Here is a 21,693-nt window from a genome sequence, read left to right as displayed (position 1 = left end):
AGAAGGAAAATGGGGTACTGAAATGAATGAAGTCAAACAATTGACGTAGATCCACTTTGGTCCAACCTAGGGCTCATAAAGAGTACAAGCAGCTGGTCAGGCTTCATGAAGGATTTAATTTTGTCCAGATAAAATCTCAGTTGTCCGTGAATGTCCAGAGAATGTAAGATCCCCCCCCCCCCAATTTGGTGATTGGGAAAGAAAGTGTGAAGGTGAATAGCCTAAATGAGGGAGAGCTCATTCACTACTTTAGCCATAAAATAAGTATTAGCCATGAGAGTCACTCTGTCTTTGTGGAAAATATCAACAGGTAGAATGGCCATGAGAGCTTGTAATTCAGAAACTCTCCTAGCAGAGGTGAGAGACAAAAGTAGAATAGTTTTCCAAGTGCAGAATTTTAAAGAGGCAGAAGATGGTCATTCAAACGGAGGCAAAGTAAGCTTTTCCAGCACAAAATTTAGATCCCAACAGAGAGAGATGGGTTTCCTTGGTGTGTTAAGATGCAGAACTTTCCTGAAGAAAATCTTGACTTGCACTGTAGCCATAAGCAGAGGGTAAAGGGCATGCAAGAACTGATGGCCAACAGGTGAGCTTTTATGGAAGAGTAAGACACGCCTGAATAAAGTAATTCACAAAGGTATTGCAGGACAGGGTGGCTGAGGTGGTGCAGTTGTTAGTGTTGTTGCCTCACAGCAAGAGGTTCTCCGGTTTGATTCTTGGCTGGGGTGCTTTCTATGTGGAGTCTGCATGTCCTCCCTGTGGTCATGTGGGTTTTCTCTGGGTGCTCTGGTTTCCTCCCACATCCCAAAGACATGCTGTAGGCAGATTGGATACATTTGTGGGGGTCCTCCAAGGACCAGTTTATGGAGTCTGCCATCACATTGTCCTGTGAGGGAAAGTATGTGGCTTTGAGGATGATGTCCAACTTGATGGCCAAGTTATATGCCTCCTGTGCTACCCTGCACAGTTGGTAACACCCAGTGCCTTCCTGTTTGTGTATGTATGACATGATTGTGGTGTTGTGCATGTATACTAGGAGTGGTCCTGGTTTCCATAGATGAGAGGGGTCTGCAGTGCTTGCAAAAGAGCCCTCATTTCCTTCAGATTGATATGTTCCTTCAGGAACTGAGGTTGATGAATGCCCTGCATCCTATGTGATCCTGTCTGTGCCCCACACACCTTATCTGAGGCATCTGTGTGAATTTTTTTAAGAGGAGGAGGTGGCGGTGGTATTCCTTCCTCCAAGGGGTCAGAGTGTTGGGACAACACAGATTTCAGGCACCATTAGATTCTTCTAATGTGAAGTCTGGCCAGATAAACCATAGGAATGGCGGCTGTCATGAAATTGGGAGTTCTTAGAATATCCCTTGCTGTGCAATGTGTTGCAGAGGAGAGATCTAGGAAGAAGTTGGATAGGCTGTGAACTTCCTCCTGATGGAGGAAGGCATGCATTTTATTTGTGTCCAGTCTGCAATCCAGGAAACCAATTGGGATTTTTCGTAGTTGACTGTGAAACCCAGAACTGACAGAAGCTGGAGAGTGAAATCTAGATGCTGAAGGATCCCTAGAGAGAGAGTTTGGAGCAACAGGTCATTCCAGTAGTGAAAAATTTGAATTCTTTGGGTGCGACAGAATGCCACCAGTGGAGCTAAACATTTTGTGAACAGCCTTGGTGCTGTGGAGAGACCAAAAGGCAGACATTAAATTAAAAATAGCAAGAAGCCAGAGAAAAATACTGAAGCATTTCTTGCAAGAAGGATGAATAGGTGTGGGCAAATAGGCAATCTTCAAATCTAGGAACACTAGAAAGGCCTGGGGAAGAATTTATGAAGCATGAAAGGAAAGAAAGTGGGGAGAGAACATTTTGAAAGTTGATACTTTTAAGAAAGTGTTTAAAAGAGAAAGGTCTAGGATGGATTTCCAATGTCCTCCTTTTCTTTGCAGTTGGAAGAGTCTGGAGTAGAATCCTTTTCCTGTGATGTCTTTTATGACCTGTTCAACAATGCCGTGATTCAGGAGGCCCTGAATAATGGGGCAAGTAGAGATAACTGGTTTTAGGAGGATACAGCATGCCTTTTAGAGGAGGAATCTTTTCCCAAGCCATGGCATGACCATCTTTGATGATGGGCAGAGGACCCATTTTCCTGTGGTAATAGTTTCCCAACAGGCCAGGTAGAGTGATAGACTTGTCAAAAGAGTAGTTGTGATGCTGAGGGCATGGGATGGGATGCTGTGAAGTTAGTCACAGATTTTTATTTCCAAATAAAAGCCTCCCAGAAATAGGTTCCATATGAGGTTTGTCAGAGTATCTTTTCTGGAGGGGGGGGTCCCAGTTTTTGAGTTGCCCTGGGGTCCCTTCTGAGGAAGAGTGTAGATTTAGATGGGTAGTTACTATGGGATCTAGGAACTGAAGAGAGTAGAATCTCTCTGCAGTCTTTCATAGTCTTACTTTGGTCTTGGAGAGTTTTGAATAGACTGGCCATATGAGGACCAAATAATAGGTCTTTGTCAAAGGGGGTTCTTAAGAGTCTTGACTTGAAATCCTCAAGTATAGGTCAGCTATGAAGCCAAGCATGTGAATAACAGCTCCAGGGACTGCTGCCCTAGAAGAAGCATCCACATTATTGTAACTGCACTTAATACTGAGCCTGGCTATTTCAGTGGCCTAGAAAAGCACATTCTGCATTTGTTGCTTTGGTTCTTCAGTTGGAGGGCCCAACATAACTTTGTTCAAGGACTGAATACAGAAATCAGATATTTAGTCATTTGTGTCTAGTTGTTAATTGCCCTTAGAGCAAGTGTAGAAGAGGTGTAAACCTTCTTTCCCCACCTATCCATAGCCCTACTGTCCTTGTCTGAAGGTTGGGCATTAGAACTGGGTAAGAGCTTAGAGAGCTGCTCTGAAGCAAGAGACACTACAAAGTAGTCTGTCACAGGATTCTTGTACAAGTTGTTTACCTTGTCAGACACCTTGTGAAACCTGTCCGATCTTTTAGGAGCTGGTGGTTGAGAGTAAGAACAGAAGAGGTGGACTGGAAAGTATCCTAGAAAGTCTCAAAAACAGGAGGGACTGTGGAAGGGACAGGTGTACCTATATGTTCTTCGTGTTTCACTGTTGCAGTCATTACATTTGGGTTATCTGCTTGCAGTAGCACTTAGCCTGATTATCAAAGTCTTGGGTCCTGCATCGGTTCCTGTCTCATCTTCCGTGATGTCAAGTCGTCAGGGGTATAAAGCATGCAGCCGACACCATTACATCAGTCTTTCTTGCCCGAAGCAGAAGCAGTTCACAAGTGCCGGTCGGCCAACTCCTGAATTTTTCGTTTTCGAGTTTCAAAACGGAGGTCTTCAACTAAAGTTAAGTTACCCATTGGGGAAATATTTTCTTGCTCTAAACCGATGTCAGTAAAAGTCAATAATTGTATTTCTTGTGGAAAGCAAATACCTCATAAAGATTTTCATTCATACTGTATTCCTTGCCTAGGCCCTGACCACGACGTACCTCACTGTCGGTTTTGTGCCTTATTTAAACCACGAACTATTCGTCGTCGGTACATTTTCACTTCTAAATATTTTGATACTTGGTTCAATTATCCAGATATGTCTTTGGTAAGCCACCCGACTACCGACATTCCAAAAAAACGCAAAGATAAAGACAGAGACAGGCCATCTAGATCCAAAGCTGCCGCCGACGCTTCTCCTAAGCTAGTTGCCAGTTCGCCATTACTCAGTGAGGCGCTTTCCCAGCCCCTGATACCCACTACTTCAGATTTACAGGCCTCTACTGAGACCCATTCTGAGTCCGGTATGCCGCAAGATGTTTCAAGTATGGAACCTGCGGATGTCTCTACCTTGGATGAGTCCGGAGCCGCTGTGCAGGCACCGGCTTCTGATGGTGTATTCAGGCCTACTGACTTGCATATTAAACCAACGCCATCTTCTTCTTCTAGGCCTAAAACACGAACCATGCCTAGGAAACTGACGCCCAGACCTCATGGTCAGGCCTCCATGTCTAAAAAACAAATGATAACAATGGCTGAAGACCTTATTACTTTAATCAGGGGAAGCCAACCTTCCTCCTCTAAGAGACCTAGGACTGAATTTGCTTATGATACTTCTGACCAGGATTCTGAAATTTCTGTCTCCTCTGATGACCAGGATTTACCCTTATCTACCTCTGAGGATTCTGATGCAGAGGACTCTATTCCCTCTGCTTCTCCTCCAGAGGATTTTTCTTTTGGTGAAACCTTGCATACTCTTAGGGAGCATTTTCATTGGAAAAGCCAGGATTACTCTGATTCTAAAAAGAGGCTGGCTTAGAAATTTCTTACTCCTGCCCCAGCACAGGCCTTTAGCTATCCCTCCTGTGCTGGACATTGTTGACGATGCTTTTTCCGAATCTAATTTGGCTCCTGACTCTCTACCTCCTGCTCCCAGAAAATGAGATAGAAATTACAGGGTTCCTGACTCTCACAAGTTCCTCTTTAAAAATCCTACTGCGGATCCTGAGACCATTTCATAGGGATGCAGGGGCATTAAGGCTATTAATGCCAAAAATCCTACCCCCTCTGATAGAGATTCCAGGGCGCTGGATAGATGGGGTAAGAAGGTATACACCTCTGCAACCTTGGCCGTCAGAGCCTTAAATTGCCAGTTTCATATATTAAAGTATCAGCAGCATATTATTGGATTGCTTAAACAGAAAATTATGTTGATTCTTGATTGTGCTGAAAATAAGGATTTACAGGATTTAATGCATTCTGCTGAACAGGTTGGAAAACTTACTTTGCAATGTGGTTTTGATTCACTGGAAGCATCTTGCAGGGCTGCTGTCACCGGGTCTGTACTTAGAAGGCATGCCTGGCTTAAGGAGCAATCTTTGCCGGATCATGTTAAAACTAAATTGCTGGATGCTCTCTTAAATCAGGACTGACTCTTTGGTGACAAAGAAGAAGAAGTTCTTAAAAAGATGGAGGAAAAAGCTAAATCTATGCAAACTGTTAAAGATTTCTTACAAGTGCAGCCTCTTAGATTTGGTAGGCATTGGCCCTCAATAAATTGGTCCTTTCCTGCCTCTTCCAGGCCCTCTCACTTAAAACCCAGAACCAGCAGAACACCCAGGCTTCACTCCCAGGATACGCACATGACTAAGCAGTGGGGGGCTTCCACTTCCAAATCAGGGAATAGTAAGACTCCCCCCTATGGTAAGCTGTCTCAATGACTTAACTTTAAAACTTCCAAGCATTTCTCAACTGACTGCTCCTTAAGGGGGAAAGATTGCTCTGCAAGCAAAAAACTGGGAACTCATTACCCAGGACAAATGGGTTTTAAACATAGTTTCCCAAGGATACAGATTTCACTTCCACACATTACCAACCCCAAACAGTTGGCCAGATCTACCCCCAAATCAGTGGGCAGAGGCTCAAAAGCAAGTACTCTCCCTTAAGATTAAAGGCTATTCAGACTGTACCAGAAGAGGAAAAGGGACAAGGTTTCTACTCGAGACTTTTCCTGGTACTCAGAAAAGACAACTCATGGTGTCCTATCCTGGACCTGTCTGTCCTAAACACCTTTCTCGTGATTCCACAATTCAAGATGCTAACGCTTCACTAGTTGCTTCCCATAATAGACAAAGATGCCTGGTTGGCAACACTGGATTTAAAGGAAGCCTACCTGCACATCCCAATGTGGGAATCTTGCAGAAAATACCTACGCTTCAAAGCAGGCTGCATGCAGTATCAGTTCTCTGCACTTCCCTTTGGCTTATCTACTGCACCCAGGGTATTCAAAAAGTGCCTTGCTCCAGTCATTGCATTTTGCAGGCAAAGAAATATTCAAATATACCCATACCTGGACAATTGTCTAGTTCAGGCAGAAAGCCAGGACATACTTCTGAATCATCTAGCATTTGTACAAAAGGTGTTAACTTGTCTACGGTACACCATAAACGAAAATAAATCACATCTGGTACTCTGTCAACAAATTACATTCCTGGGAGCAATCTTGAACACACCTTCCCTGATGGCTTTCCTCACGCCAGAGAAACAAATTCATTTGACAACTTTCTTCAAACTTGTGGCCACAAAAACCCTGCTATCTGCAAGGCAAATACTGCAAGGCTTGGGGTTCATGGCCTCGTGCATTCTACTAATTCCATATGCAAGACTGCATATGAGGAAACTACAGTGGTATCTAAAAAGCCTATGGTGTCAACATCCTCAGGATCTAGAAGCAATGATTCCTATCATATCTTGCCTACGGTTAGAATTCCTTTGGTGGGCAGAGGCCTGCCACCAAAACAAGGGACTACCATTTACTCTCCCCCCTGCAGCCCAAACCCTAACAACAGATGCATCAGACTATGCATGGGGGGTTCACCTGGCAGGGAAGTGCATTCAGGGCAAATGGAACCCAAGTCAAATGCACCTGCATATCAATCAAAAAGAAATGATAGCTGTACAGAATGCTCTGACAACCTTCAAGGACCACATTTTTCCAGGACAATTAATGGTAAAGATGGACAACACCACTGTTATGTGGTATATGTTGTACATAAACAAGCAGGGGGGTACCCATTCTTACCCCCTTTGCAGACTAGCCATGGCTCTGTGGAACACAGCCTTGAGCTACCAAGTGCATCTAATGGCTCAATTCCTGCCAGGAAATCTAAATACACTGGCAGGCGAACTAAGCAGAAATTTCATGGACCCACATGAGTGGAAACTGGAACCAAAGATTTTCAACATGTTGATCAACAAATGAGGGATCCCAGATATAGACCTGTTTGCCTCCCCCCAGAACTACCAATTGGACAAATTCTGCACAAGGGCTCCCCACAAACAAGCTTGGAAAGTGGATGCTCTGTCCTTCAAATGGAAAAATCTATCAATCTATGCCTTTCCTCCTCTGCCTCTCTTCTCCAAAGTACTACTAAAGATCAAACGGGGCAAACCAAGGATGATACTGATTGCACCAGACTGGGTACGCCAACACTGGTACCCCCTCTTGTGCAGTGTGTCACAATTGGCCCCATGGCACCTATGTCAGACCCCTACCCTGCTGTCTCCGCAGGAGAGCCAGATTCTGCACCCCCAGCTTCAAACCCTGAACCTGGCAGCCTGGCTAATTACCTTAATTTCTCTGTTACCATCCCTCAGTAAACAAATGTTGGATGTCATTTTGGAGGCAAGGAGGCCTAGTACTAGCAGATTGTATGCTGTAAAATGGAAAAGATTCTGTGCCTGGAACCAAACTCAAGGGATGGCCACAGCAGTGCCCAATTTACCTCAGATTCTTCAATACATAACTGAGATGCTTCACAAGGGCCTTTCCTTTTCTTCCATCAAAATTCACGCCTCAGCCATTTCAGCTCATTACTACACAGAACCACCCCTCTTTTCTAACCCACTGCTCAAGCAGTTCCTCAGAGGGGCCAGAAACTTAAGACCACCCAGGAGAGCCCCCACTGCAGCCTGGGACCTTAACTTTGTATTGGAAAAACTCACTCTTCCTCCTTTTGAGCCAGTTGCAACTGCAGAATTAAAATTCCTTTCTTGGAAAACAGCTTTCCTTTTTGCAAGCTTATCAGCAAGAAGGGTATCTGAATTGTAGGCCCTTATGGCAGCGGAGCCTTTCATCATTTTTCATGCGGATAGGTTGTCCCTCAGGATAAATCCCTCTTTCATGCCCAAGGTAGTATTCAGTGTGGCTCTTAATCAGTCCATTCATTTGCCAACCTTCTTTTCTAATCCACAGAACAAAGGGGAATGGATACTACACTTCTTAGATGTGCACAGACAACTTAGATTTTACTTGGACAGGATTAAACCTCAAAGGAAATCTGAACAACTGCTGGTGACATTTGTTGCAGGGGCAGAGGGGAAGGCTATTTCAAAGGAAACCATTTCTGAATGGATAGGCCATTGCATTAATTTTTGCTATAAGCACCATGGAAAACCTATCCCACAGGGGATTAGGCCCCATTCAACCAGGGCTGCATCTACCTCTACAGCCTTTCTCAGAAGTGTTCCTACCAAAGACATCCTAGAAGCTGCTACCTGGAGTTCTGTGCATACTTTCACCAAGCATTACCATTTGCCAGTTTTCTCTAAAACCAGAGCTGGCTTTGCCACTGCAGTCTTGCAGGGCCTTATAGCTGGTCCTAATGCTACCTAAATTCCTCCTCCCATCCTTAGCTTTGGGAATGTACCCAAATGTAATGACTGCAACAGTGAAACACAAAGAACATAGTACAGCTGTGTACATTTACCATAAATGTAGATGTTCGAGTGTATTCACTGTGGTAGTCCTGGTTACCCTCCCTCCAGCCCCCTGACTTCTTTTGGCTATACCTCTATTTTCCTTTACTATACTTAAAAAGCTTTTTGGTGTAAGGTATAACCTTGTACATATATATATATATATATATTTAATTGCTTCCCATTATGGGGGGCACCTGACATCTGGGGCAAGAAAAACTGATGTAATGGCATCAGCTGCATGCTTTATACCCCTGACAACCTGATGTCATGGAAGATGAGACAGCAACTGACGCAGGACCCAAGACTTTGATAATCAGGCCAACTGAGGGCTACTGCAAGCAGATAACCCAAATGTAATGACTGCAACAGTGAATACACTCAAACATCTACAGTTATGGTAAGTGTACACAACTGTACTTTCCAAGAGGCTGTAGTACCTTTTCTGTACATCTGCGATCTGAATGGATTGCCATTTAAAATGTTTCATATACAGGATAGTCTCTCCAAAGGAAACTTCCTGAATAGGAGAATTCAGAGACAGAGCGTCCTCTTCATCCAAAGAGATTTGTCCAGGAGACTTCAATTGAGAAGAATAGTCTAAACAGTGGAATGAATCATAAGCTTGTTCTTCTTCAGTAGAAGAAGATGCCAAAGTATTTTTGATTTTATTTATTTATTTTTACAAGAAACATCTTTATTAAATTATTATGTGTAACACAGACAATCTTACATTTATATAAATGAAGAGAACAGTGGCAGCTGGTGACTTCAAATCAAAGGGGGGCTGCAGGAGACAGCTGGATGGGTGTGGCCAACAAGATGGGGTGTGGCCAACAAGACGGGGTGTGGCCAACAAGAAGGGGTGGCTATGGTGCAATGGGATCAATGCTTCACATACTTATTTACATGAAATAAATGCTCAGTCAGTATGGCACATGCTGAATAGTCTACACAGCACACATTGTTACATACACACATTGGTTTGAACACTTACCTAAAAGTCACAACAAACAAAAACACTGGCCCATGTACTTTGGGACTAAGGCGAGGGCATGTCTCTATGCCTTAAACTTAATATAAACTATCTTTTAGGTCATGCAAACTCAGAGAAAATGTAGACAGTTGAAAAAAAAATCAGACCCTAAAGAAGGATACAGTCTGTGACCTTGGTAATGACAATGTATTGAAACTTCAAGAGCAGGAAACATTCAATCTTTCTGCGTCAAAATGTCAATATTCAGTAAAGCACAACATGACAAAGCATAAGTTTCCCAAATACTTTATTAGCATATGATATGCTGTGCAGTAGTACTGCAGTTACGCATATGATCTCTGTCTTCTGGGGCTTGTGATAGAACAAATCATTTTGTAAAAAGACTTTAAATAAATGCATTTTACAAAATGAACTCCAAATGGCCAAATATAGGTTAATAAAACTCCCATCAGCATTGAATGCTGACCAAGAATCCCTTCCCTTGCATTCTCAGGCTACAACAAATTAACTTTTATCTTGCTGTTCTTACTCAAAAGTAAGATGTAGAAATTATTGTTACTCATACTTGAATGGTTTCTGAGGGCACATTACCATATAAATGCAATTTCTAGCAGGCCAAAGAAAATAAGAACACATGAAAATTGACACCTCAGGATACTTTCTGAAGAATGTTTAAGTGTACAAGATATCTGGCATTAAAACAACAATAAAACAACATGACAACAGTAATGTGTGGATGACTGCATTCTGCTGATGGGGGAATCATTTTTTCTTTTGGAAGACAGCATTTAACTACATGCTAAATGACTATAAAATGAAATATAGGTTTATGGTGTTTCAAAGTTAACTTAATTTGCAGTAGTATAAAATGATTGAGTAGTTTCCTGCAGAGATTTTCAAAAGTATTAATTGCAATATTCATAGCAATATCTGTGCAATACCATTAAACTTTTTTAAATTTCTTAGAAAAAAAAAATATCACAATTCTGAGAAGCCACTGAAGCTCAGGTCATCTTAGCATAGCAATTACTTAATGAAAGTTGCTGTTCAGCTGTGAGTTTAACAATACATGAAAAATGGCAGCAAGCTTCATGTTTAGTAAACAGATTAACAGTAAGATTCTTTGAGCCTCAGAAAATGATGAGAGGCTGTATAACAAGGGCAGAAATGTCAGTGAGAGGGAGAGTTGTGCACAGCATATCCAAATTAACTCCTTGGATGACCACAGAAAGACAGAAAGTAAATATATGAGTTCCATAAATGAAAGACTGGCAGAAGTGCCTGTTTGAAGAAAACTTATTTTTCCACTTCGCACACCCTGATGTTGTTGCAGTCTTAAGCCCAGTGGCACCTGTAATGTGTGCCAAATCCCATCTCACTCCTCTCTTTATTCTTACATGTAATCACTTCATTATTATGATACACTAGGGTTATCACCTGGCCCTCCTTATACAGGACAGTCCCTATTTGGGCAGTTGTGTTTGGTGGGAAAAAAATACATAAAAATTGGCAACGTCCCAAAATGACAGGGCAAAAAACATTTATGAAGTTTTCAGTAATGGTGACACAAAACCATTATTTTGTATCTGAAACACCTTAGTATCATAGGAAACAACTGAAATCTCTACAGGACTGAGCAATTATTTTGGCAAAAAAGTAAAGCCCAGTCATTCACAGTGGTTGTATGTTTTGTCATGAAAAATCTTACATTTCTTTAAAAAAATGTCCCTGCCTAGACATTGTGAAATTCTGTGTTGAACAAGCCCGCCACTGAAACTTAGTAAACTTTATGTACCCTTCCATTCATATATTCACAAGCACTAGTTGCAAATTCCAATACTTAGAGCTTTAACCCCTTTGCCAGTGTACTTTTGAAGTGTTCAGTTAATAGAAGGACCTGGTATCATGCTACAAAGTAGCTATAAATGTAGAAAGTGTAACACAAATTACACAAACTACAAATAAATCGAAACACAGTTGAAACATTACCTCTCTGAACATCTTACATGCAAATGACAAATCACTGACCATATCATTTAGATGTTCATTCTTCCTTATTGTTTTTTACTGGCTACCCACTAAAATTCTCTGGCTAGCCTGTATAACTCAGTCCTTCCCCTTATTCTCTTCTGTTTGACTTCCCTCCAGTCATTCATATTCATGTTCCTCCATTTTAAACCCACATTACACTGCACACTCTTCCAACTTACTGGCCATTACCTTTTACCTTCACCATACCTTCCCTCTTCAAACTCTTTCTTACTTGTTTTACTCTTCACTTTACCCACCAATTGTTTTATACTCGGACCATATTTCTTGAAACATAACATTTCTAAGTTATAACCCCTAAGCCTTATGATTCTTGGCTTGAGTGCCTTCTGTGCAGAGTCTGCATATCCTCCCTGCATTCGTGTGGGTTTTCTCTGAGCACTGTGGTTTCCTCCCACGTTACAAAGACATGCATCTAGAGCATTTCTCCCCGGGCCTCTGCTGAAAATTGACTTTGTTCCAAGTCAGACTTTCCTGGTAAACAAATGTTAAATAAATTAAATACATTGTTAATATGTATATTTCATGCACAGTGTATGTAGAATAGCATGTTGTATAAAATACTGCTTTTATACCTACTTCACTTTACATATTGTATTTCTGTATTCTGCTTTTGCCTGTTTTATATTGAATGTTTTTGTTTAACAGTGCATATTTTATTTGTACTCAGCTTGCTATTACTGCTTTGTTAGTAACCCAGGCTGATCCTGAAATTGATCATTCTTTGTCAGTGCTTTACTCCAGTAAACAAAAAATAAATAAATAAATAACATTAAATAAATAAATAAATCACACATAATTTGCTTAAACATGGTATGAAATGTAAATATTTAGAAGTGTTTTGACAAAGTTGATTCATATTTGAAAATACCCATGAACATACTACACAGTATAATTCTCAAAAACTTGTTAGATGACTGTCTAATTATCAGAGAAAATGTAATTCTTATTAAATAAAAATAATTTAACTATCTTTCAGAGGTTTAAGTTAGTATATTCAGAAAATGGAGGCTACACTCTCAGGACCAACATGACCCTAGTAACATTTAATATATAGCCTTATATACAAAGACACTTTGAAGAATATAGCTGCAGAAACTCTGAAGATGTCATAAACTCAATCAAGCCGAAACCACATGCAGACAACATTTCACACAGACCTTCCACATTAAATCACATACCCACAATCATCATAACATGAAGTAGAGCTTGTCCATAACAACAAAAAATCTAGAAACTCAATCAAGTCAGAGACACTGATCTAGCAACCTCAAAAACATCTTAGTTATTGGTGACTACATTATGCATAAAACAGATGCATACATTAATAGATTGTAAATGGAGATCATGACAGTATTATACTCATGCCTACATTCAGCCAACATTAATGACACCTCTGCGAGTTTAAGGAAAAATACATTTAATTACACAGTCGTTTTTTCACTTTGCAGTGAGCAATCTAGAAAAGCCTTCTGTATTAGATATTCAACAGCATATATTGAGATTATCAGCTTGTCGTGGATGGCCCACTAAAACAGTAACAGTTTACCACATAAGAAGACCCACATCAGATCTTGAAACTCGCGTATATTACTGTACACAAATACACACTCAATTTCTGAAATACACATACTGTTGGAGAGCTGTATTTTTAAAATACAAATGCTCACATTTAGTGGCATAAAATGCAATGGAAGTTTGACATGGTCAATTTGTGGAAACATATATTGTGTTTGGTTTAACCAAGTAAGAGAGTCCCTATTTAATTTACTTACTTAATTCTGCAGCACGCACCCTGTACTTTCTTTCTTCTTCTGTCTTCTTCACTCCAAAGTAAATGATAACCCGATAATCCCTCCAAATAGAAATGAAAAAAAAAATACAATGATGATCACAATTAATTTTGCCAAAAAAAGAAAGCTCGATTCCTAATCGGATCCTAAACTAAACTGACTGATTCTCGCTCTCATCCCAGCTCATAAAGCCTGGGAAGAGAGCGACAACCAATCAGCAGCATTTAGGCTTTAGCCCAGCAGGCACGTCATGACTGACGTGCCTGCGGACGTCGCAGTCCGAGCCCCTTCCAAGTCTATGCAGTTTGGAAGCGCTGCCGCATAGACTTCTGGGCATCACAGTGATGCCTCAATTGCTCCTCCGGGCTGCAATGAAAACAAAAAAAAAAAAAAAAAAGCTGTTTACAGCCGCCGCGGTTATGCGCGTACTTTCGGGTCACGGACTCGAAATTTAAAGTAAAAAAAAGAGATTTCTTTTTTTTTTCTTTAATTTAATGATTAAATTAAACCATATACACAAGACCAAAAACAACTGAGGGGGCTGCAGTCCGGCAGTCCGATGCCACGAGCCGCCCCTGGAAGAGAAATCATATTGGCACAATCTCAGTTGCAAACATTATACATTAACAAACCTTGCCAACACAACTATAGATGCATATATTAAACATCACTTTTAATATATCCAGTCATTGTCAGTCAGTCATTACATAGCTCATTCAGATCCTGCATTTTTTTAAACATTGTTTCTCCTCTGCATGTAGTGGTGCCACATTTCCCATTTTTCCTGTGCAAATTTACTCCTACCCATTTCTAAATATCCCAGTTCCAGTTGTTTTATCTCTGTTATTATCTTTGTTGCTGCTAGTAAAGTTGGTTTAGGCTTTGATTTCCATTTGCTAGTTATTGCTTTTTTGGCAGCCATCATAATTAGAATCAGCAAGGCCTTACTATGTCAAGGCAGTTCCAACTCTGTATCATACCTTAAAAAATCACTTCCTAGTCACTCCAATTTGCTCACCCCACCCAGCATTTCTGACAGAGTAGTCTGCAGGGAATCCTTAAAGTCAGTCAACTCATTACACTCCCAGAAAATATGTTCCGAGTTACCTCTTTCTTCCCTATCACATCTCCCACATTTGCTGTCTACCTGAGGAAAGATTCTTTGGAGCCTGCTTGGGGTATAAAATGTCTATGTAAATACTTCCAGGCAAACATCCTAAATCTTCTAGATTTTTTTGCATATTTGGGAGGCATACATATATCCCCCTATTGTTTCTTTGTGAATTGCTTATCCAGTCTCTTTTCCCAATTTTTCCTAACCTCTTTTGATTGATTCTTATAGTTATCATGCAGTATTTTATATGCTGTACTAACTGTTCCTTTAACTGTCACATCTGTTCTAGAGTCTAATAAGAACTCTACCAGTGCTGTTCTTTCATTTAGGACCCCCACCCCGTTTCTTTCTGTTTGCCTGTACTCTATCAGTCCTTGATATGAAAGGCAATCTCTAACCTGCAGTCCAAATAAATTCTTGGCATCTTCCCATTCTGTTACCTTTGCCTCTCTAGTTATTTGCTCCCAATACCTTGGTTCATTTACCAGTTTTCTCCAATATGCACCCGCCCCCTCTTGCCTATTGACTGTATCCCTAATTGCTGTCACCCTATTGGCAGAATCTCCTTTCTGCATTCCCGTATTGACTTAGTTCTTAGAATACCTTATGCTACTTTATAAATATAATATTCAGTATGATTATTGTTGTTCTCCTTAAAAGTTTGCGTCCAAAATCCCAGTCTCTCACTGCTACTTGGGCTTCCTCCTCTTTCTTCATCATCACTTTCCATTTTGACTTATAGTTTTCTGCTTGTGCTATGTAGAGGAGTCTTAACTGTCTTGCTCTGAAATACCCCTTCAAATCGGGTAATCCCAATTCACCCTGTTCTGTTGGAAGAATAAACTTATTCCACTTGACTCCTGCCATCTTCCCCTCCCAGGTAAAATCCTTCAACACTTTATTACTATCCACAACTTCTCCTGTGGTGGATAAAATATGCCTGACCTGTATATAAGACTAAAGGGACTAGAAACATTTTAACTGCTTGTATCTTACTATCAATATCCATATAACAGAGCTTCCATTTTCTCAATCTTTTGTTATGGTTTCTTCCCAAATATCCTTAGCAATCACATTTTTATCATTTTTAATCCATAGTCCTAAATACTTCATTTTTGTCATGTCCCCATATGTGTGGATATCGCTGAACCAATTTGTATGTGGGTACATAAATTACTGCTATTGCTTTTGTTTTGGCTTCATTCATTTTGTATCCAAAAAGGTTTAAAATTGTCTCTGTATGTTCCACAGCACTGTACTATCCCTTTCCGGTTTTGTCGGGTAAAATATCTGCAAATAGAGCCAGCTTGTCTTGACTGCCATACCAGTTATAGCCTTGAATTTCTGAGTCCCTTATTTTCTTTGCCAGTGGTTCTAAATATAATACAAACAGCAAAGGGGAGAGAGGACAACCCTGCCTAGTTCCTGTGCTCAAGCAGAGACTATCAGAGAGGACCCCACCCACTTCAATTTTCACCTCTGATCCCTCATATATCTTCCTAATCAACCTTATCATTTTTCAGGGAATGCAAATGCTTCCATTGTTCTGCTCATAAAGTCCCAGCTCACTCTGTCAAATGCTTTCTCTGAATGAAGGCCTCCCAATTACAGAGGTATTTTCTTACATTCTGCTTCCCTCTGGATCATCACTGTTCTGTTAATGTTGTCATATGTTTACCTCCCCTCCATAAAACCACGTTGATCCATATCTGTCAATGTTGGCATCACTTTTGCAATCTTTTTAGCCATTATAGACATAAACACTTTATAATCATGATTTAGTATTGAAATTAACCTGTGCGAAGCTGGATCTCATGGATCTTTACCCTCTTTAGGTATTACCATTAGTACCACTTTCTTCCAGGATGTTGCTACTTCTCCTCTTAAAATACTGTTAAACAAAACCTTCCAGATCTTGATCATTTGTTTCCCTCGTAGCTTCCAAACCTCCACAGGAGTATCTTCTATTCCTGAGGATGTTCCTGTAGATTGGTTATACATCATCATTTTTATTTCATCTCCTACTATCCTGTTAATAATTTAGCCTCATCTGCCTCTAGCCTGGACATATTTAATTCTTCCATAAACATTTCCATTTGTACCTTTTCTTGATTTCCATATTTCTTTGCTTTATACAGACTTTCATGGAATTTTCAAAGTATTTCCAATATTTCTACAGGATCCCTTGTTATCTTCTTTATTATAGGCTCTCTAAGCTTGGTGACAGCTATTTCTTTTCTGTTGCCTGAGTCATTGTGCTAAAAGTTTTTGTGCTCTAGGGTTATTATCAGAAATAGTTGCTTAACAGCAATCTTTTTAAACTCATGTATATTATCAAGGTAATCCCTTAATTTCTGTTTAGCATTCTGCAGTTGTTCCTCCTCTTGTTCTGTGAGATTCTCCCTATTTTGTGATACTTTAACACTTGCTATTCCTTCTAATTAATTTGTGTTACTTCTTAACCATATCTCCCTTTCTTTTATTTCCACCCTATTTTTAAATTCTACTTTAATTTTATCCCACTCCCTAGCTATATTTTCAGAAGCAATTTCTATCTTTTCTAATAGCTCCGGAGTAATTTCCACTACCCATTCCTTAAATTACTCTCTTTTCAAGCAGATAGGTGGGAAAGCGCCAGTGTCTCATTTTTATTTCATTACCTTGCATTTTTATTTTAGTTATTATTGCCATGTGATCTGAAATAGTTATTGGGTGCATTTCAAGATTTTCAATTAAATGCACATGTTCCTGGGAGATATAAATTCTGTCTAGCCTAGCCCTGTTTTTGTATCTTGGAGAATAATATGTAAATTCACTCTGAACTTCCATGCCAAATGTTTTCATAAATTTCTTTAAAAAATCGACCCCCCTTTGTTATATTTTCCCTTCCTCACCCCCCCCGAGCCACATCTTCAGTGTTGCAAATCTAATTCCAACCCCCACCTATAAGTAATATTCCTTGCTGAAAGCTGATTATTTCTCCCAGAAATATCTTAAACTCCATTACAGCAGTTTTAGGTGGAATATAAATACATGCCAGTGTAACACTTTTCCCTTGTCAGTAGCCCGTTAATACTGTATATCTTCTGTTATTGCCTCTTATGTTTTCTTCTAATACTATTAGAGCTCCTCTTACAATTAATATAAGTACTCCTCTCTTCCTTTGCCCCAGATATATAGCTGAATAACCATCCTAAGTTTGTCTCCTGGAGCATAGCTACTTGCACTCTACATTTTTTAATATGGTTCACTGCTGTTTCCTTTTTGTATTTATCTGTGAGACCATTAACGTTTAAACACATTATCGAAAAAATCATGTTCTTGAAGGATTATTCTTCCCACCATTTATGTATAACAGCTTTTTTTGTTAAATGTATGGTTCCACCTTTTGTATTCAATGCATGCACCACTTGGCAGGTTATTCTTTTATACAACTTTCTTGTCATCTCCATTTGAGCCTATGTCACACCTTGAAGAATTTTTTGTTTTATTGAAAACCCTCAAACAAAAATGTCCAAGATACATCCCTGATACCTCCCTAAAACCTAATAACTTAATAATAACACACAAAACTATGGACATAATAAGAAATGTTCTAAAATGATAGCCAAGCCCACAGGCTAGATATACCCAAAAAGAAAGGTCATTCATGCTAAGACGCATGATATAGATAAAATGCTAATGCTAGTAAATGCTAGCTGATTTCTGTCTCATCTTTATAGCTCTCCCAGCTAAGAAAACGCTTGAATGCTTTCAATAAACATTTTCGCCAAGCCATTTCTCTTTATCAAATTGTCTTCTGGTGACATACAAACCAGACATAAACTGCTAAGGATACCTTGTTTACCAGATAAAAGCCTTATAATATTCAACATTCTTTTCCATTTATATGTTTTATAATATACTTGTTGCTGGATAAATCCCAGGGTTAACCCAATCATTTGCCTTTGCAAACATGAGAAAAAGCACACTAATTTTTCTTTTGTCATGCTCACCCAACCAGACCCTTCCGATGCCACAGTAGGTTTTTGAGGTGTAGTCTGTGGTTGTGCAGACCCAAAGGAGGGAAGTTTCAAAACGATAATAGCTTTGGAAGAGTTTTGAGAAGTATCTACTTTCCTTTATTAATCAAGACTTTCGGGGATGTTTAAAGGACCTTACTCAACATGGTTTCACAAAAAACATTCTATGTTCACTAATTTAATTGAATTTTATGATCCAGTGACAATTGCCTTAGATATGGGCGTGTCTGAAGTGGTGGCTTATTAGGATTTGTCTAAGGCTTTTGACAGTGTCCTTCATTCTGCTACCATTGGTGCAATGCTCAAACACAAATTTAATCCATACAGTGTTTGCTGGGTGGTTAACTGGCTTTGTGGTAGATTGCAGACAGTAAAGATAGGAAAGTTCACATCTACCTGGCTTGAAGTGAACAAAGGGGTCCCCAGGGTTAATTTCTAGGTCCAGTATTGTTTTCTTCATTTATTGCTAAGATATCTAATGTTTGGATGACCAAATATGTGGGCAGTATTAAACTAGGTTGTGTTATTACATTGACAGGATATTGACCATGTAAGCACTGACATGTATTTGGTGGTTGAATGGTTAGACTTAGCTGGACTAAAAGTTAATAAGGATAAATATGTGCTATATGTGCTACTTTGCATTTTGGGAAACCAGAGGTTGAATATCATATAAACTTAGGTCCCCACAATTTACAGAAGCTGACAGAGTATAACGATTTAGGTGTTAGTATATGTAGTAATTTTAAGTATAGGACTAATGCCTTCAAATTTAAAGTTAAGGCATTAAAAGTTATTGGCTTAATTTTTAAGAACTTCACAATAAGAAATAATGACTGCTAACCAATGTTGTCATTTTCATTTGTTCTTGAACCTGTGGGTCTAGCATCCGACCTTCAGATCCGACGCGGACACTTTCCGAAGCTTGAGTTCCTCCATATCCCATAATGGCTCATTCCACCAGATTACCTCAGATCGAGTTTGCTGCTAACATATTGTGGACTATATACAAAAGTATACATATAATTAGGTAACTACTAGAAAGAGACAGAACAAGGTTCAGGAGCTCAAATAGGAACTTTGGTTCCTATAAGCATATCTGTCGGGTCTTTCACAGTCATGGGCATAGGGATGGTGGGTGGGAAGGTTGAGGAAGAATGAAAATGGACAACACAGATGAAACATTATGGTGAGTACATAACTTCTTTATCTGATGTCACCTTTATTCATTCCTCAACCTGTGGGACAGACTCCCCAGCTACAGTAACCTTGGGTGGCTCTCATGGAAGGATATTCCGGAGCACTGCAGAACCAAAGGCAGCTCTATTTCTGGAGGTAATATCTAGCTTATAGTGTGAAATAAAGGTATAAGAGCTTGACCACAAAAAGCTTGGGATGTTGACAGGTCTGGTAGAGTAGGATTTGACTTGTGTGGGCAAAGATAATACCCTTAGATGCATACACAGAAGAAATGCAATCTATCTTAACCATTTGGCTAACATGGCCTTAGAAACTGGTTTTCCTTTTCTGATATTGGTAAAGGATATGAACAGTTGATCAGAGTTCCTGAATGATTTTGTCCTGTCCAGATAAAAAAATGCAGTTGTGTATGAACATCTAATAGAGGAAGGATATACTCTCCCTTGTTTTGAAAATTGGGAAAGAAAACTGGTAGGTTGATGGCTAGTTAATATTGTTCACTGTAGCAACTTTGGGTAAAAAGGAAGGGTTGGTGTGTAAAGTGACTCAGTCTTTATAGAAAATCAAATAAGGAAATTTGGAAGAAAGGACTTGTAACTCAGAAATCCTTCTTGATGAAGTGATGGCCAACAAGAAAACAGTTTTCCATGAAAGGAATGTCAAATATACTTTGGCCGAAGGTTCCAAAGGAGGATGGAGTAGTGCTTGAAGAATTATAGTCAGATCCCAAGGAGGGGTGGGGTGCTTGACAGGAGGACAAAGCAATATTCTGAACAGGCAATGATGCATTTAATGTTATGCTTCTGGTGTAATATATGGTTTGTTTGAGTGCATGTGTGAAACAATAAAAATGCTCAAACAGTAGCCACAGAACCTTATTATGTCTCTCTTAAAGAGTTTCCATCTTTTCTTTCAGATGTCAGGTAAAGAAATTGAAATGGATTGTGACCTGAAGCCCTTAAACTTCTACTCAATAGAAAATGGAGACTGCATACTGGTGCGCTGGTAGTATCTGGTCATTTATGGGGACTGACATCAGCAAATACGTGTACTCCGAAAATGGGAACAGTTTTTCTCAGCTGTGTACTACTGCAGGACATTTTCAGGTGTGCACTCCACCATATAACAATACCTGAAGCCTGAAGTCACTTTTGCTGTGAACTTTTTGTCCACGTTTGTCCAGTGGAAGAGACTGCATGTTTAGAAATGAGTGTCCCTGATGCAGTTTGACTAGTTAGAGTGATGGGCTAATAGAAATCTGGGAAACACAAACCTAATGCAGATGTATGAGGTGCAGTGTTCATGTATACATAATTCATTAGCCTTAACTGGTTTGTCTTCCTAACAAAAAAACAAGCATTCTGGTAGCCAGGCCTTCAATAAAGGCTGACATCCTCTGTTAGAAAATCTGTATCAAATACCAAAAGGACTTTTAACCCCAGAGAGTGTCATCTGTTTTATTGCCACTCCTCCATATTTGTTGTTTATAGTAATTTACAGCATCATGAATGTACTATCTTGTATTAAAAAAGTATTTTATTCCCTAAACAAGATTGTGTCAGCTTCTTGATAGCAATGTATCATTGTGATAAAACATTTTCTCATAGAACTGGTTGTATGTAATAATGAAATATTTATAGATGAATACATTTATTTTTTGTGTGTGATAGAACTGAAAATAAAATTACATAATCAATTTAGAATCAGAGTTTGAATATGAGTTTACAAAAATGCTATCGTTTATTACCTCTTGCATATTTATTGCAGAAATGTGATGTTGTATGTACCATTCACTGTTTCAGTGCTATCTCCTGGGGATTATGATGCAGAAGGCCCAACCTCCAGAGCTTTTTACCTTTCCCCTATTTGACTGGGTGGACACCCCCCATAGATTTCAGGACATCTGTACTGTAAGCAGGATGTATGTCTTCACCACTTTTAGTTCTTTCTTGCCACGTTTTAAAGAAGGAAGCTCCATAGTAGATACAAATAGTAAATGTCATCAGTCCATTAGTTCAGCCAGGATTTCAAAGTACAGATAATTAGCTTGTTGGAGAACTGCCCGTTGTTGTTCTTGCTTGCATATGCACTGTCTGGTGGCTTTGGGATGCCAGTTATTGCCAGTTTGTTGTAGGTTACTTGTTGGTGGGCATCATGTCAGATATCAGTATCTAAAATGACCAGGTATATTTATTGTAACAGATTCTATATCAAGACATTCATTTTGTTTTGACACGGAACTTAATGCCACCTCTTGTAC

At 39.6% G+C, this 21,693-nt stretch overlaps 1 protein-coding gene across 3 annotated transcripts in view; it reads left to right on the top strand.

The window, feature by feature from the left end:
- The window catches only part of TBCE (tubulin folding cofactor E), a 1,152,174-nt gene extending 1,131,063 nt beyond the window's left edge, over positions 1–21,111 (top strand). For 2 of the 3 annotated variants that reach the window (XM_044075896.1, XM_044075906.1), the window contains exon 17: positions 20,350–21,109. In XM_044075896.1, the coding sequence (XP_043931831.1) occupies positions 20,350–20,442 (93 nt within the window). In that variant the 3' untranslated portion in view covers positions 20,443–21,109. Of the gene's footprint in view, positions 1–20,349 lie in introns of all 3 variants that reach the window. The other variant, XM_044075916.1, reaches the window with a different exon arrangement.
- The last annotated feature ends 582 nt before the right edge of the window (positions 21,112–21,693 follow it).

Source organism: Protopterus annectens, chromosome 1.part1, assembly GCF_019279795.1.
Source record: "Protopterus annectens isolate FY-2018-M chromosome 1.part1, PAN1.0, whole genome shotgun sequence".
Classification (NCBI taxonomy): domain Eukaryota; kingdom Metazoa; phylum Chordata; order Ceratodontiformes; family Protopteridae; genus Protopterus; species Protopterus annectens.
The sequence above is the reverse complement of the archived record's forward strand: the minus strand, read 5'-3'. Positions and strand labels throughout refer to the sequence as shown.